Raw genomic sequence first — 18758 nt, 5'->3', positions numbered from 1 at the left:
TTTTTTGACTCAAGGGTTTGTAGTCACCACTCAACTATTGATTGGTGTAGACAAGGGGTTATAGTCGCCACTCGATTGTTGATTGACATAGATAAGGGTTTATAGTTGTCGCTCGACTGTTGATTCTACTCGGTCCCACTAACTCCCAAATGCCTGTGGAGTTAGGGATAGAATAGTTTAAGCCCTATTGACTGACTGAGGGAGTGAAACTTATAGCAATATGAGGGAACACAACCCATAGCAATAAGATGAAGTGGAGCCCGTAATAATAGGAAGGTGCAGAGCCCCATGAGTGGAGGGGTGCAAAAGTTGTAGCCATATAAGGGTGCAGAACCCTATGGTAGAGGGTGTAGAGTCTATAGTAATATATTATTATATTGTACCGGGGAGCTGAGCCTCTAGTCCCTGATCAAAGAGAGAGACCCTTAGTCTGTGATCCAGGAGCAAACCCCTAAATCCTGATCGGGGAGCTGTTTCTCTTGTGTATGATAGGGGAGCTATGATCCTAATGTCTGATCGGGGAGTTGTGCCCCTAGTATCTAATTGGGGAGTTGTGCCCCTAGTGTCTAATCGGGGAGTTGTGCCCCTAGTGTCCGATCGGGGAGTTGTGCCCCTAATATCTAATCAGAGTTGTTCCCCTAGTATCTGATCGGGGAGTTGTGCCCCTAGTGTCTAATCAGGGAGCTGTGCTCCTAATCTCTGATCGGAGAGTTGTGCCCTTACTCTCCAATCGAGAAGTCTCAACAGATCCTACGACCAAAAGAGAAAATATAATGAAAAAATTGACCTGCTTACCGGCTAAGGATCCGAGTCAATCCCTCGACTAGACTCCCGAACACTTGTGGAGTGAGGGGAGAATATAATGTTCGTTGAAATCCTCTGAGACCATGACGATGACAAAGAATTTTTCGGCGTCATCCATCTTCACATTCCAGATCAGGGAGAGATTTCCACATACGACGCCAATATGATCCTGTCGAGAAGCTGAGAAGAGGGAACGGTCGGAATGATGTGGCTGGAATACTGACCAAGTCGTCATGTCCTGGAGGGAAGGAAGATATGATGAGCTGTCTTTTATGTTGACCAAGTCGTCAGAAGGTCTCTGGTCAACATTATCTGCAGACAGCGATCGGGTTTCTCCGGTCTCTGACACCCTGATACTCAAGGTAGATCTCACGAATATATAAGAAACAGACTAGATATACAATAAAATGAATGAAGAGTGAGTACGATGGCGTACCCTGACCTAGGGGGCGTCCTCTAGTGGATTGATGAACTAGTCATGACGATGATCGAGTTGTTGTGGCCTTGAAAGCTAGGTGGATGAATGTGAGCCGTCCAAGGGGCTGGATTTGGAGGTGGCAACCCAAAGTCAGACGTGCATGGATTCGGTAGAATCACGTAGATCGGGATTTGACAGCAACACATAGGTCGAGATATGACATTAGCACATAGGCTAGGATATGATAGCGGCCCATAGGTCGAAATATAATAATGACACGAAGGCCAAAACACCATATCGGCTCGAAAGTCGGAGACTGGTCAGATCGGAGCATAACCGGAGATGGTCGGCTCTACGCCAGAGATGGTCGGCGATGAGACAATCGAAGAGGCAGTGGGTTGTAGCGTCCTAGAGGACCACGCGAGCTGACTGTAGCACGAGGGCAGTGAACTCGGAGCGCAAGGATGGGCCCTCGGTGCCAGCGGCGTGCATGAGAGGCGATGGGTGTGGCGGTGGCAAGAAGTTGTCAGCGTTCCTATGAGAACTCGGCTTATGGGTTGGGGCTATGCGGAGGTTGTGACGAGCCGTCAGTAAGGAGTTGCAAGACGAAGGGGTGCGTGCAAGTCGGATCCGACGGCAGGAGTGCCGACAGCGGTGGTGGCGCTGTGAGGTCGACAGAGGCTGCGAGTCGACCGGTAGAAGGGGTGGCTGAAAGGGGTATAAGCTAGCGTGTGGGCTATGGCGCTGGAGGCTACCGACGCTAGGGAGGTAAGGGTGGCAACCTTAGCACTAGAGACGACGCTGGAGCTGACTGCCAGCGAGAGTAGAGGGAGATCCGACGGAAGCGGCATTGGCGGCATGCGTGAGGCGGAGAATAAAAGGGAGCAACGACTGACGTTAGAGGCTGGTGGCATCAAAGGAGGTCGACAGCCAACCAGGGTGGTGCACTACGCTTGGCGGCGGCAGAACCTTCTCTAGAAGAAAAGAAACACCCTCCTAAAAACCAAAACTCTCAATATGTAAAAAGACTAAAATGCCCCCTCTTTCTCCTTAATTCCTCCTAAATCCCAAGAATACAACCACATTAGATAGGTTATCCGATACAAATACTTCTCGATTTATTCTGATGATGAATGAACATTTTTTATGGGGCTAGATTAGTCACTCATAGAATTAATCAGTTTAAATTAAATATCTAATGCCGACTAAAAATATAAATTCAATATCAAACTCATTTCACTTATTCAACGATATTTATATTGTAGTGGTTATGATTTTATAACTGCTATAATTTTATAAAAAAAATGATAATGTCAGTTAGAATTAATCAATATAAACTAAATACCTAATGCCAATTAAAAACATAAATTCAATATCAAACTCATTTCACTTATTCAACAATATTTATATTGTAGTGGTCATGATTTTATAACTGCTATAATTTTATAAAAAATAATAATCACAGTTAGTTTCATTGACTATCTCTAGGATGACTGATCCGATCTCACGAAAGTTTCCCACCGACCACTAGGGTAAATCGGAAAATGTACGCGCCTAATATCTTTTGATTACGCCCCCCATTTGGAGGAAAATTCCTACAAATACGCTATAACTGAGGTTCGAACTGTGGATATATGGGGGACAACTTGAATGTCGTACTACGACACTATGATCCCGGGGACAACTGCTATACTACAACAAAGATTTATCTTATTTAATGATATTTACATTATATCAAATACGAAATATAATTACTATATAAATATCATATTAACTATAGTTTTATAGCTATTACAATATAGTCTCTATCTTACTCATACAATAACTAGTGGTGTTATTTTTCTGGGATTAATGGAGTGAGCGTCCTTTTAATTCAAAATAAAAGCAGCCGCTTTTGACGAATCTGGTAAAATAGAGCATTCTTTGATTTTTCCCAATAATTTAAGTTAAATTGTTCTATTTTCGATGTTAATGTTATGTCGTTCGACATGAAATTCTACTAGTTTTAACTAAATTATAAAAGATTGTTTTAATATATTAATATTTAATAAATTTAATTAAATTAGAGCGATTTTACTCAGTATTATAGCGTCCGAATCACGTGGGCCGAGCCTACAAACCAGATGTACCGGGCACGGTCCAGTTTGGGCCCAATGCCCGGCTCGATTGGATTCAGTCAAGCCGGAGCATTTTCCGAACCAAAATCACCAATTCGGCACGTATCTCGGCGTTCCAAGCCAGGCCCCAAGCCACATAAAATCCCGCTTCGGGTCTTCTTCCCTGCCTCTTTTCCTCAAGTAGGCGACGTCACCGTCCATTTCCTCCTCGGATCAAAACCCTAGGTTCTCCTCTCCCTCGTAGATGAATTCTTAGATCGCCACGACCTCGATCCAGATCTCCTCTCCTCGCTTCCTCCTCCATTTCCTGCATCGCCATGGGCGCCAAGGCCGCCGAGAACGGCGCCAAATCCTCTCCTTCGGCCCCCTCTCCGCCTCCGCTCAAGGCTTTCTTCCGCCTCAAGACCAAGCAGCAGGAGCTCCTGATCCGCGTGGCCTCCCTCGCTCTCATCTACGTGCTCGCCTTCGCCGTTCGTCTCTTCAGCGTCCTCCGCTACGAGTCCATGATCCATGAGTTCGATCCCTACTTCAACTACCGCACCACCCTCTTCCTCACCCGAAATGGCTTCTACGAGTTCTGGAACTGGTTCGACTCCGAGAGTTGGTACCCGCTCGGCCGGATCATCGGCGGCACGCTCTACCCGGGTCTCATGGTCACTGCCGCCCTCATCTACCGCGTCCTCCGCTTCCTCACCTTTGCCGTCCACATCCGCGAAGTCTGCGTCCTCACGGCGCCATTCTTCGCCTCCAACACGACCATCGTGGCCTACTTCTTTGGGAAGGAGATCTGGGACTCCGGAGCCGGACTGGTGGCCGCCGCGCTCATTGCCATCTGCCCCGGATACATCTCTAGGTCCGTCGCTGGGTCCTATGACAATGAGGGCGTCGCTATCTTTGCGCTTCTGTTCACTTTCTACTTGTTTGTCAAGGCGGTTAACACCGGATCCCTCGCTTGGGCTCTTGCATCTGCATTTGGGTACTTCTATATGGTGTCGGCGTGGGGAGGATACGTGTTTATTATCAACTTGATCCCTCTGTATGTTCTAGTTTTGCTGGTGACGGGGAGGTATTCGATGAGGCTCTATGTGGCTTATAATTGTATGTATATCCTTGGAATGCTCCTCGCCATGCAGATCAGGTTTGTGGGATTTCAGCATGTCCAGTCTGGAGAGCACATGGCGGCCATGGGAGTCTTCTTCTTGTTGCAGGTATGTCAGACCCTTTTCCCCCATTGTTTTGACTCCTTAAATGCAAACTAATTTAATGGTGGATTGTCTATAGAATGAATGTGGTTGAAGTTCTTAGTTCTCTTTGCATATGAACGTCCAAAGTTCTTGTCCCCCCTCCTAATATGAGCAGTGTTTAGAAAAAGTGATGAAATCTCAAAGCACTATGATCTGCTTCAATGATTCATATAGTTATATGGTAGCTTTCTAAAACCCTATTCCCTTATGAAGGAGATTGTTGATAGGGTTGAAATGCTACTCAGTAATTTCACCTCAAAAAACTGGCTATAATGTAAAATAATAATAAAAAAAAAAGTAGCTGATCATTGGAGCAGTTATGTATCTCATTATTTTATAGTGGTTTTATAAAAACATTGTAATTGATCATCATTTATTGCAAAGAAACCTTTGTGATTTCAGCTTAGAGACTGATAACCTGGTCTAGCATCTAGGCTGATGATAGTTGCTAATGACTACTTTAAAAGATCCAGCTTCCTTTCTCTATTCAATACAAACACTGTAAATCCATAAAAATATACAGCATGAATTTGTTTTCTTTTGCTGTGTCCATTATTAATTTTCATGGTTGGCATTATGTTCTTACACTTCTGATACATATTAGAAAGCTCCTTAACATTGTATTCTCATATTTTATGCATGGTTCGTTTTCTGAAAGCAACTGAAGTATTCTTTTAATTATCAAGGATAATTATGAGAAAAATCTCAAAGTTGGTTGTAAAGTCTAATAGTTCATGTTAAACGAATTGCGCTGTATAGGATATAAACATGTTTGGTTTCACATTATGTTCCATTTGTAGAACTTTCAGGAAAGATACATTAGCTTAACCATGCTTCATGGTAATTTGGGCACCAAACATTGATTTCTTGTTCCCGTGACTGTATTAGTTCCAGAATGGAAGCTTTTATATCAGTTCCTTTTCTTCCTGGTTGAGTTGATGATTGACTTTGTTATTGATAGTAGTTGGATGAGTAAGCCTAAAAAATGTGACAATATGTGTTAAGCATATCCCAACATATGAATTAAATCCTATTCGATATGATTGATGTAAAAGAGAGGTAATATGCTCATTCGTGGGATACCGAATCTATTTATTTAGCATCATTTCATCATTAAACCTTTTTCTTTTTATGGCTTTTTTAGTTAACGTTTAAGATCCTGTTGATACAATTGTGTTTTTTAATGTGGTTTGTGTCTTTCTTTTAAATTTTCAATGTTCTAGAAATGGCTTTTTGTTTCTTTATGCTCTTAGATATTTATTCTCGACAACCAACACCGTAGATTTGATAATTTAGCTGGCCCTTTAAGTATCTTTTTTTATCTGATATATTTCTGTATACAGAGCTACTATGCTTTATGATCGTAACCAAGCAATGCTTAGTCTGATGTAATGTATATGTTATTTTTTGTATATAATACTATTCTATTTATGCCTGAGAATAAATGCTTAGCTGATATACTTCAATGGACCTGATATTCAGTTCTTTTTTGTAGGTATTTTACTTTTTAGATTGGGTGAAGTACATGCTAAATGATAAGCAGTTATTCCAATCGTTCTTGCGAATTACTTTGACCTTTGCTATAAGTGTTGGTGCCCTTGCTCTTGGAATTGGCACTGCGAGTGGCTATATCTCTCCATGGACTGGCCGCTTTTATTCCTTGCTTGATCCGACATATGCAAAAGACCATATACCAATTATCGCTTCTGTTTCAGAGCATCAACCAACAGCATGGTCATCCTTCATGTTTGACTTCCACATTCTTCTTTTCCTTTTTCCAGCAGGCCTTTATTTCTGCTTCAAGCGCCTGTCAGATGCAACTATATTCATTGTCATGTATGGCCTGACAAGTATGTATTTTGCTGGAGTGATGGTGCGCTTGATCCTTGTAGCTGCACCGGCTGTCTGCCTTATTAGTGCTATAGCGATCTCGGCAACGGTAAAAAATCTAACATCTTTGATACGCACAAAAGGCAAGGCACCTCTGGCAGTTTCTGGAAAAGGGTCATCTAGCTTGAAGGCATCAGCTAAGGTAACGTTTTCCATATGTGTATATCTTGCAATGCATCTTCCATTTTGTTTACCTTTAAGGAATGGTTAAATTGCACCTTGGTTAGAGAGTTGTTAGTTGATGAAATTGTTGTTTAAACTTCAAAAGGCATTTATGTCTTTCTAGTCCCAGTCTCCATGAAGTAAGCGAATTACACATATATCACCACTCTAATTATTTACAGCTAATTGTGTCTACTGTGGTTATCTAAACAATTTTCTTTCTTTCTCTGCTTAGATAGTTTATATTTCCATTCCTACATGATGCAGACACCAAGTATTAAGATTCCATGTTACTCGGACTTGGTTGTGAATATCTAATAAGAGAATGAATCTAGACATTGGATATGAATAAATGCCGGTGCTACCCAGGTGACTCATAGCCATGAATCAGAAATAATCTGATTATTACCCATGCAACCAAGAATTTTGACCTACCTTTACTTTAACCATTATATAAATTTTAAGAATTGCATGAGGCCAAGCAGGATAAATCTCAGGAACACAAAAAATATATTATTTGAGTAAAAAAAGAGTATCTTGTAGATCTATGATGAAATCCATAAGCGGGATAAAAGGAGTTACTTGGCCAAGAAAATATTCTTGCCGATTATTAGTTTCTTCTAACACTCTCTTTACATGCAACTAGAACTGATTCTAATTATCTGAGAATGTTTAACAACCATAGTTGTTAAAAGCGAGCGCTTTGCTCACTTAAGCTCGAAGCGCAGCGAGGCACAAGCCTTGCGCTTCAGAAGCCTCGAAAGCGCAGAGGCACAAGCCTTGCGCTTCAGAGACCTTGAAAGCGCAGAGGCACAAGCCTTGCGCTTCAGAGACCTCGAAAGCGCACGAGGTCGTTGAAGCACATGCTTCGCTGCACTTCACGCAAAAGCACAAGCGTTCGCTTTTGCGCGAAGCGCAGAAATATTTTTTTTACACTTCTCGTCACGCTTCCGGCGTCCTAGAGGCATTGGCGGTGCCAAAGGCATTTCACGATGCTTTTGGCGGCGCCGAAGGCGTATAGAATACTCGTTCTTTTTTTTTTATTCGGTAATCGACCCAATTTTTTTTAGGAAAAGATTGGGTCGACTTTAATTGCAATCAATTAGGAGAACAAATAGGAATTACTAAATTATGCACACTTAACTTTTCCCTTTATCTAACTTATCTACTAGCTCGACACTTGCGGCATCTCAGTGGCGTCACAATGCTCGCGGCCACTATAGCACTGTGACAATCGTGAGAGTGGATTTAATTAATTCAATCAATTCCTAATTTAAATGGGATAGTTCAAATAGACTTTTATAAATTATAATTAAATTATCCCAATATTTTTTTAAAAAATATATTTAAAATTAAAATTTTAAATTAATTTTATTAATTCATATAAATCAGATTCATATTCTAAAAATTTCTAAATTCCCCTAGCCCTACTTCGTTCTCATCTCTCTTCCTTTCTCTTCTTTTCACTTGCTAGTTAGTGATATTTAAACAAGACCAGGAGTTTGTGATAATAAAATACTTGTGCACAAGTACATAACTTAATTTCTTGATATTTGTAAAATTTACTTAATTGTTTGAACTGCATATAAATTCTTGTTCTGTGGTTCTGAGTAGTCCTAGTTACTTCTTTCTAGTCCATTCCATAATTTTGTTTTTTCAGTTGCAGTTAACAACTGAAATTAATTACTGTAAATATTTTCTTTTTTTGTGTGTGTGCTGGCAGGCATCAGCAGATCAATCCCTTCCATTCCAGCACAATTGCGCTATTGCTCTGCTTGTTGGTGCTTTTTATTTGCTTAGCAGATATGCTATTCATTGCACTTGGGTTACATCTGAAGCATACTCTTCTCCTTCTATTGTCTTGGCTGCTAGGGGTGCCCATGGTGGTAGGGTTATATTTGATGATTATAGGGAGGCCTATTATTGGCTTAGGCAAAATACTCCTGCTGATGCTAAAGTAATGTCTTGGTGGGACTACGGTTACCAGATAACTGCAATGGGAAATAGGACTGTTATTGTGGATAATAACACCTGGAATAATACACATATTGCCACTGTTGGACGGGCAATGTCATCATATGAGCCTGAAGCGTATGAAATAATGCAGTCATTGGATGTAGATTATGTGCTTGTTGTATTTGGGGGTCTTACTGGGTATTCCTCTGATGATATTAACAAGTAAGCTTGCTTAGACATACAATCAGCTTTGCCATTAGCATAAATTATTTGGGTTCATCTTTAATTTTTTCCTCCCTCTTTTGTCATACATGGACCAATGTATACGAGTAACCTTGGTGTTGGTGTTTTGTGCTAACATACAAATTATTTTTATGTTTGGTTCAATTCTACAGATTTCTTTGGATGGTTCGTATTGGTGGTGGGGTTTTTCCTGTAATAAAAGAACCAGATTATCTAGTGAATGGTGAATATCGTGTCGACAAGGGAGCAGCACCAAAAATGTTGAACTGTCTCATGTAAGTTGTTCCTCAAGATGATTGGATTATTTCACTATCATAAAAATATTTTTCTTTCTAAGCACTCTTTGCAGGTCTTCAACCATTAATATAACGTTAATGTTAGTCTGGAAGCTATTCTGGTTTTCAGAGAATTTGAATGCATACTGCAATCAAGATTTTTTAGCAATTGAAACCGTTGCTTGGTCAAAATACAGCATCACCACATATTTAGTGTCATTGTAGGCCAATTAATGCCTTAGTTCTGCAGATACTGTTTATGCCTGACCTTAATCTAAACTGAAGAAACTTTGAGGGTAAGTCTTAGTTTGATCCAATTTTAGGACAACCATAATGCATTGGAACCCCCATTGTAGGAAATATCATCTTTTTCAGAGTGACAAGATTTCTGTCATTCTGACAGTGATTTTGCTGCATAGAGACTCAGATACAAGTCTGTTACTTTTCTTACCTTCGATTTTTCATACTACAAAAGTATCATCTTCCTGCACAATGGGTTACATAGATCGAATATGAATTTGTAGCATTACATTTGTGTAGTTTTCAGATACAAGTTTACCATTTTTATCATACAACAAATAAATGCTCCTCTTCTTGTGGCGTGGATAACATTAAGCAAATGTGAATTTATGTTTCATTATAGGGTATTTCTTCCTTCCACCCTGGGTACACTTGCTGTTATAGAAAAATACAACACATTATTTGATATAAGCATTACATGCATGATTAAAGTGACTAACTATAAATTTGCAAACTTGCAAAAATGGTAGTCAATGTTGCATACAAAGTCGACAAGATGGTATATCTGTTAGAAGGAAAAGATTCCCACTCGTGTCTATAGATTTTGTCTAGAAACCTTTGGCATGGCTATCACCCCCATCAAGTTGGATCGGAATCATTAGTTTTAATTTGATGTGGATATCCACTCCTTTTCTTTTTGGACCTGTGTGGCTATGCATACAAAATCAACAATTAGGTCCTGTTAGAAAGCATGCTGTAGAAGAAAAACGAGTCTTGGTTTGGTGTCAAAACTTGTCGTATGACTATTTCATCAGGGAACTGTATATTGGAATGTGGATATTCACTTCTTCCATTTCAAGTTTTTGCAAATGTCATGGACTCATGACTCATGCCACCTACCTGGCTATGTACACAAAACTGAGCAACTTTTTCCTATAATTTATCATTTTTGAATGAATTCTAAGATTTGTTTTCTTGGAAGATCGACTCAGCTCTATTTATATTCTGACTTAATGTTGAGATAAAATAAATCATGCTGTTGGTTTTATGTTTTGTTACTAAAATTTATCTTTCTTAATGACCAGGTACAAGCTCGCATATTACCGGTTTGGGGAGATGACTACTGAATATGGGAAGCCCACTGGGTAAGTTGTTTTCATTGGTGCACATCCTCGACAATATTATCTTGTTTTTGATCCAAATGACGAAACACCGTGTATGCCTTTCCCCTTCTGTATTTTCTTAACACCATCCGTGTCTCACCTTTGATTTCTGACTCTTAATCTATCCTTTCCGTACTCATGTATGATATCAACACTCTTAGCGTAGTTCAAGTGTGTTGATCATGTGAAAATTTTTTATATAGCTGTCAGACATTTGAATTTGCACCAGTGTCAAGTACTGGTCATATTCAGCTTTAGAGAACGTAGTCACTCATTAGCACCACAGATTTTCCTCTGCCTTTGCATTAAAAGATGCCATCTAAATTTCCCACCCTTCTACGCCGTTGCTGCTGCACGTTCACAAAACAGCTCTTTGCTCACTGATGTTGCTGCACATGTGGCTTTCTTCTTCCTTCCCAAACGTGGAGGTCAACTTCTCACCATCTCCTTCTGCTTCCCTGCTTTCGGTTCCATCAGTTTGCTTAGAATTGTCTTGCCTTCCAAATTCTCATTGGCAAGCTAGTTGCTCTCTCCTCGCCTCACAATCTGGCACTTATTTGCAAATAACATGACTGTTAAATTTTAATCTGCATGGAAATCTTCAATTTTACTTAATCCAGTCCCAATCAACTGTTGTTTGACATTTTTCTTTAAAAATATGGTTTTGTCCAAATATATTTCTTTTCACTCTAGACGATGCTAACCTTGCACTCGTCTAACCATGAATAATTTCTTAATGTAAGGTACGACCGTGCCCGAGGAGTCGAAATTGGAAACAAGGACATCAAACTCGAATACCTAGAAGAGGCATTCACAACATCAAACTGGATTATTCGTATCTACAAAGTCAAGCCTCCCAAGAACCGATGGTGAGGTACCGTCTTTCTGAATACCAACCATCTACTTGTTGGGGAAAAAAATGAGAAAGAAACATTGAATCAGACAAAATTTCAAGATATGCTGCCACTATGCTGACGGAAGGGTAAACTGAGTATAGCAAAACCAGAGATTTGATCAACTGCGGGGTTATTCAGGGCGTGAGTATTTATCATTAGTATTCCTAGATGGATAGCTTATTCGAGTTTAAAGATTTTTCGTGTCCGAATTTTGTTTTAAGGATAACTTAAATTTGTCGTTAGACCATCCTTTTAGATGTTTGTGATTGCGATACCTCTGGAATCTTGCAATAAAATTGGAGCTGTTTGTGGATGCTCATGATACAATTAAAGATGCTGGGCAACAGGCATGTTCAAATTTTCATGCCAAGTTTAATCTCCCGACTTAATCCAATGCCCTTATCGATTTGTATGCACTGCACTCTTACTTTGTCAGTCCTGCTCGACCTTCTCAACCTTCTCAACCTCATCAGTGTCGGTCATTCAACCTTGTTATCACAGGTTGCTCATCGCCTCATCAACCTTGCACTTCACCATGGCTTTGCACATCACTTGTACCTTGTCTTCTATTAGCTACTTGTGAAAAAAGAGGAAGATACAAGTCACATATACAAAAAGAGGAAGATACAAGTCACATATACAACCTTTTTGCTTTGGTTTTCAATTCAGTAAAATATTTGTACTAGAGAAAAATGGAATTATTATCCCATATCTACATCCTTAACATTTAATATTTTTCCAAAAAATACTATATGATTTTGAATGATTAAATCTATTATTCCTCTTAGTTAAAGAGGTGTACAACAACAACCTATATTGTCAAAAATATAACAATACATAAAGACATCAAAACAATTCACATAATATGTTCCATCTCCAATGTGACAGTGCACCACTAAGGAGATTTATGTGTCAATCTAGAGCAGCTTTGCTCCTCCAGACTGAGATTTGTTTAGGCAAAGCAGAGAAAATTGGCCTTGTCACAGAATCAGGTTTCAGTGTCCATTTAGAGTAAGTCCAAATCGAGTTGTCGTTTTCTGAGTCTTGCAAACTGGAGTTGCTAGAAGACTTCCTTACAGTCAGAAGACTGTTTGTTAGAGATGTTTCTTCTGTTGGAGTTGTGTTTTGCTTCACTGGCTCAGGATCGATCAAACTTGCCAACAAAGACCTTGGAGCTAAGCCTCTTCGAATCCTAGTTACTAAGCCCTTATCGTCGTCCTCGATTGCTGCCTCAGGAGTGATCAAAGGATCATTGTCAGTTTTCTGGCGGCGCCTGACCGACTTATCCATCGTCAATTTCTCACCATCACTAGCATCTCCAGATTTATCAAGCAGCAAGGCCTGCTCAAGGTCATTATCTGAGCGGTGGCTTCTGAGTTGTGTAGTAGAAGCTGGTGCTGATTTCAAAAGCGATTCATTCTCAAGGTTCGGTGAGCTGCAGGCTCGGTAAACAGTCATCATTTCGGTACCTTCAGGTGTAGATATGTTTTTATGCTGTGTAAGACCATAATATCTCTGTAACGTACTCATGGCCGACGAGGTTATGAAACTTCCATCAGATTTCAACTTCGCCGATTGGAAAGAATCTAATACATCTCTGCATGGTGTACAATTGCAACCACCTTATCAGTACAATAGATTTTAGGCAGATGCTATCAAGAACAAATAAGCAGTTTTTCAAGCAAAGAGTTCTACACGCCGACGAGCTATTGGAGAAACAGAAAAGTACCTAGTGGTCGATTATGTTTTACCAAATTCTCTTCGTTGTTTTAAAATTTCAAAAATCTAGTCGCGGATACAATTCATGCATCGTCTTGACTACTTCGAAATTTATGTTGATATTTGAATGCTCTCATTATGAACATGGAAGTTACTCAATGCGAAAGAATTCTATCCTAGATGGCTAACTCTCTTCCACTCTTTGAAAAAATAGATGATCATGATTTATGACAAGCATGCGACACTGCTCATATTGAGGCGAAAACTTTTAGCTTTGAAAGAACACGCAGGCATATGAGATGAAACTAAAACAACCTTAGCATCATTGTTATATGTGAAAGTTGTGTAATTGTTTTAGATATTATGTCATTTATTGGATAAATGAAATTCACTATTTGATTGCACATTTCTTATGTGTATAATTGAATTTTAAACTCATTTACTGAATATCCGTAATATGATTCATAGCATAAGAAAATTTATGATTGGATCACAACTAGTGAGCATTTCTACATGTGCAATTATAAATGTATTAAAATAGTCTTTAGTCGTTGAAAATTGATAAGTTCAGACATCATCGATTTTGTGAGACTAGCACGTGTTATACTTCTTGGTCTAACCACGCAATTGTTGCTTATTGGTTGGAGACATTAAGATGTCGAGAGTTAAACGTGGATACTAGTTATGATAATTAGTTCATTGGAGTCATCTACTATGAGACTTTATATGATTCTCTACATATATAGATATCTCATTGCAGCTCGAATGCAAATTTCCTTCGATTTAAGGTATTCAAGTCACCTTAGTCATGAAGACTTATACTTTGACATTTTAAGTAAACATCTCCATAGAGGTGTGGGCCTGAGATGATTGGGTATAATTCGAAGTGCTCGAATGTAATTGGATAGCCCACAAAGGATTCACTGCTCCTTGCAAGGAGATGTATATCCTATGGCCACTTATCAGGATTGTTACTCAAAGTTTTTGGTCAAAGCATCACATGTTAAGAGTATTTTGTCGGTGCAGATTGCACTAACGGTCTAACTCAGGTTTTGATGAATGACAAGAAAGTTAAGTTAGGTGTTTTGTGATTTAATTGCTTTACCGAGTGTGCAGGAATTACCAAGTCCAAAGGCTGAAATCCAGTTAGGTCCGCGGGACCGAATAGCTGGTGCGAAGTCCAAATAGGTCAACGGGCCGACCGGATATCTGACAAGAAGACCGGTTGGGTCCGCGGGACCGGACAACCGATGGAAGTCTAATTAGGTCTACGGACCGGACAATTGGTATGAAGACCTGGTGGGTCAAGAGGCTAGTCAACCAATAGTAAATTGATAAGTAAAGATAAGTCACTGGAGGAGAGTGACTAAGTGAGGATGTGTCCCGTTTGGGGGACAGTAAGCGTCGGTCCATGTTAGGTCCATTTTGAATCCTTAATCTGAGACCTTGACTAATTCCTAGTCTTGAGAGGACAATGAGCTAATTACTACTTATTATCACAGTGCTAACTTTGTTTTACATGTGAGATGTTTTAGATTTGGATTAAAACAACTTGCAGGTCAAAAGGAGCAAAAAGTCTTCGAATGAATAGTACCCGAAGGTGCCTTTAAGCATTGGAAGGTGCCTTCGTACTGTTCGTGGAAGGCGCCTTCAATGACTTGAAGGTGCCTTTGAAGAGATAAATTTTGGACCTTGTCGCAGATAAGATACATTGAAATCAGGATCAAATTTACCACGTTGAAGACGCCTTCCGTAGCCACGAAAGGCGCCTTCCATGCCCTATTTAAGGCAACCTTGTTCAAACTTTAAAAAACAACTGCTATGCGAGTTACTACGCGTCTATTTGAGGTTCCGACTACTTCGACTTCTTGTTGTGACTCTGCTGCGAAGCTGCTGTGCCCAACAATTGCTCCGAAGACTTCCAATCATGGTAGGCAGATCAACATCGACACTCGTGCGCTCTCACTTCAATTCCTACGTGTCGGTAACAAAGTCATTTTTTGTAGTTAATTTCTGTAAACGGAAAGTGTAATCTGTTACACTTTTCCAATCTCTTTGTACTCGATCTCCTTTTCTGAAAGTACTGGAAGAGGGTTTGTTAGTGGATTACCCATCGATAGGTTTGCAGGACCTGAGTTTTGGAGTAGGAGTAGTCGAAGACTCCGAAGCAAGTAAACCGCTTGTGTTCGTAATGTTTTTCATTTGTCTATTCTCTTATTTCGCTACGTTTGTACTTTGATTTGAAAATAAAAAAGAACGAGATTTTCAAAACCACGTGATTCACCCTCCTTCTCATGTGCAACTTGATCCAACATATTGTACTCTTGGACACATGTACGAGTAATTTGAATCCACAGGACGAGGAAGCATTACTTGGGCTAGGTGTGACGTAGTCAGCCTAGTAGGGATTCACGCATAGGTTATGTCCTGAACCAATTGGGTATAAGACGGGTGAAAGGAACGAGACACGACTAACTATAGTTGTTGAAAGGTTCAGAAGTAGTTCTGGAATCAACCGTTTGATTTTCCAATCAATTGAGGATCATGATGTATCACTAGGTGCCACTCATTATCGATCCATAATGGACGACCAACTTAATCAGGAATTTATTGGATCACACGCACTACAAGTTTATCCAAATGACTTAAAACAAATTTGAGAATTGAATTATCAGATCGAGAGAGATTAAGTTTGGTTGGACTAAACGAAGGAAAAAAAAATAAAAACAGTTTGACGTAACAGAAGCACGGATGGACTATGCTTATTGTAGGCGATGTTGATTCATTATGGTTTCATAATAAATCAAAAGGATTTGATTTAATTATAAACTAAGATGATTTAATTTTGAACAAAACTTAATCTTAATGATTTTGATTTACTTTGCAAGATAACTTGCTTCTCAAGTCACGTAGAGGTGTATAAATAGGATTTGATCTTGGAGAGAAAAAATTACTAAAAATTGTTTTAGGAATTCTATGCTCCTCTTCCCTCTCCGCTTCTCGCCCAGTTCGGATCCTCTGTCCCGAAGATGCCTCTGTCCCGGTGTCCCATTAAGAAAATGACAAAAAAACGTGCCAAACACGTGCTTTTCTCCTTCGCTCTCTGTGCCGTGTAAACACTCGCCGAAGCTTGCTTTTCTCCCGAAGGCAACTCCAAAGTTGATCGATCCAGGACGGATCTGATCGGTCTGGGGACCGATCAGCCCCCAGACCGATCAGGCCCTAGGCTGATCGGTCCCCAGACCGATCAGGCCCTAGGCCGATCGGTCCTTACAGAGCCCTGATCGGTCTGTGGACCGATCAGGCCATAGGTGGATCGGTCCACAGACCGATCAGATCCATCCTGGATCGATCAGCTTTGGAGTTGCCTTCGAGAGAAAAGCAAGCTTCGGTGAGTGTTTACACGGCACAGAGAGCGAAGGAGAAAAGCACGTGTTTGGCACGTTTTTTTGTCGTTTTCTGAATGAGACATCGGGACAGAGGCATCTTCGGGACAGAGGATCCGAACTGCTTCTCGCCGCCGACACCCACAACCCACGTTTGCGTGGACAAGCAACTCAAGCAATTCACGTTACTTGGATGAGTTGCAGCTGTTCATGTTGCTGTGAGCAACGGGAACAGCAAGTTGCTGTTGAGGATGAGTTGCATTGGCAAGCAACTCAAGTTGCTTGGTGTTGCTTGAATTGCTCGGCGTCACTATCCAATTGGAACGTGAGCTGCGAAGCAGCTCACGTTGCTTTGTATTATCGACCAATTGGAACGTGAAGATGTTCACGTTGATGACCAAGCACTTGAAGCAAGAGCAATTCACGTTTTTGAACGTGAACAGCAATCAAGTTCGGTTCCGGCCAATTTTCCTTGCCGTCTGAGGGGTTGTTCCGGCGATTTAGTTTACCGTCCAACTTGTTTCGTACGGCAGTTAATTTGTACCGCTGGTACAAATGGAGCTGTGATCCCTTTCTCGGATCGTTATGTCTCCTCACTTTGGTTAGTACTCAAGCGGAGACTCGACTCAGACTTTAAAAATCATCTTGACAAAAGCTCGACGTCGATACTAATAGAGGTGAGGCTTCCGAGCGTCGCTTGGTTGATTCCAATTCCACTCTACATCAATCGACAACTTGCTCGTTGAATCCGATGGAGACTAGCCTTGTGAGACTAATAAACACTATCTACAAGGTCCGATCACGAACCGTCAAGTATACCTAGAGTAATTTATTTTTCATAAAATTATGATTATGCTGATGTAATAATTAAAAATTATTATATTTTTATTTCCGCTAGGCATGTTTTAAAAAAAAACGAACTACATAGGACAAAACCCAACAGTTATAATCTCTATACTTGCAAGACTCATTTCTGAATGGGAAACTAAAGCTACGACGGTATCAATGAAAAGCATGCGATTTTCGCTGTTTTCTTAATGGATATTCTAGTGCGGAACGATGATGGACGATATGCATATATCGACTCCATGGAAACATGTAATTTCTTCCTTACTATCTTTTCTAGCTATCTAAACAGTAATTTGCTTCATTACTAATGCTCATTCAGTCAGTACCTGTCAACCAAAGCTTTAGATTGGATGGGAGAAGGCGGTGGATGCCTTCCGCGAAGAGGAATAAGCAATGATTTGTGCGCGAACATTTGAAGATCCGTCGATAGGCCATTAATTCGCTTGATATCTGCAACCTTCTCATGAACAAAAGAGATCAATCTCAGTAGCTAACCATGGAAATTTTGCTGATAGAAAACATCAAAATCTTGCACATACAGATAAAAGAACAGTTAAATGATCTACATAAAAGAAAATCTTTGAGCATGAACTACTACATAATGCTTGATCAATCTATCAATATCAGTTCTTTTTGGCAAAATCAATGAAAAGAGGAGATTTTTCTTTGCTGTAGACAACTTCCAAGCCAATGCAATTTATGCAAACACATTAGATCGCGATTTGGTGAAGAAAGAAGATCCAAATTACCTCCACACCGTACTTTATGGCGACGCCTGCAAGCGTGTCCAACTTGGATACATTGTGCTCGATGTACTTCGAGCCAGAAGCAGAAGAACACGAGGAAGAAGGGGAAGCAGAACAGATCGCCGACGCAGGAAGAGCAAAAGCATCATTCTTTCGCTCTTGCGAAAGAGATGCCATAGCTATCGGCCTCTTCGATTGCAGACGCCGCGAAGGGGAGGAGGGAATCGGAAGATATGGAATTCGAATTCGTACCCGCACAGATGGGTAGATCTCGAGCTGCAGACCGAGATCTCGTGGAATCGCCCAGCAGATTGCGCTCAAAGGCTCGCCGATTTCGATTGAAGGAAGAGGAGGATTGAAGGAAAAGGATCCCCTTTTGTGGAAGGGCAAGTGCTTTAGTAAAGGGAGCGGCTCGAGAGCAGCCAAGGGAGTTGGGTGACACGCGGCGCTTTCTGGGTGGGTTTCTAAGAAGGCTTCGGTCTGTCGGCATGGGAAAGGGATCGTACGTGGCGAAATCTCAGTGGGCTTCTAAGGACATTCTTGCTTTGTGGTCTTGTAGTGTTGAGTTGCTCAAGTTACTTTCCGACAGTTGTGGTTGATAGGGGAAGTTTCAGTTAGACCCCTTTAGTTTCCGTTTTTCTTTATTAAAA

The 18758-nt window shown here is 40.6% G+C and overlaps 2 protein-coding genes across 2 annotated transcripts; one reads left to right on the top strand and one right to left on the bottom strand.

The window, feature by feature from the left end:
• Positions 1 to 3510: 3510 nt before the first annotated feature.
• Positions 3511 to 11721, top strand: LOC122047604 (dolichyl-diphosphooligosaccharide--protein glycosyltransferase subunit STT3B-like). Its single transcript, XM_042608991.1, has 6 exons — positions 3511 to 4547; positions 6079 to 6615; positions 8359 to 8813; positions 8987 to 9109; positions 10435 to 10494; positions 11256 to 11721. The coding sequence occupies exons 1-6, from the start codon at positions 3657 to 3659 to the stop codon at positions 11383 to 11385; spliced, it is 2196 nt and encodes a 731-aa protein (XP_042464925.1). The 5' UTR covers positions 3511 to 3656; the 3' UTR covers positions 11386 to 11721.
• A 356-nt stretch (positions 11722 to 12077) lies between these two features.
• LOC122047606 lies at positions 12078 to 18525 on the bottom strand. Its single transcript, XM_042608992.1, has 3 exons — positions 18112 to 18525; positions 17689 to 17819; positions 12078 to 13005 (listed from the first exon to the last, which is right to left on the bottom strand). Exons 1-3 carry the CDS (start codon positions 18283 to 18285, stop codon positions 12321 to 12323), a joined length of 990 nt encoding a protein of 329 aa, XP_042464926.1. The 5' UTR covers positions 18286 to 18525; the 3' UTR covers positions 12078 to 12320.
• Positions 18526 to 18758: the final 233 nt, after the last annotated feature.

Source organism: Zingiber officinale, chromosome 2B (genome assembly GCF_018446385.1).
Source record: "Zingiber officinale cultivar Zhangliang chromosome 2B, Zo_v1.1, whole genome shotgun sequence".
Taxonomy (NCBI): Eukaryota; Viridiplantae; Streptophyta; class Magnoliopsida; order Zingiberales; family Zingiberaceae; genus Zingiber; species Zingiber officinale.
This window is presented reverse-complemented; position numbering and strand designations above follow the sequence as displayed.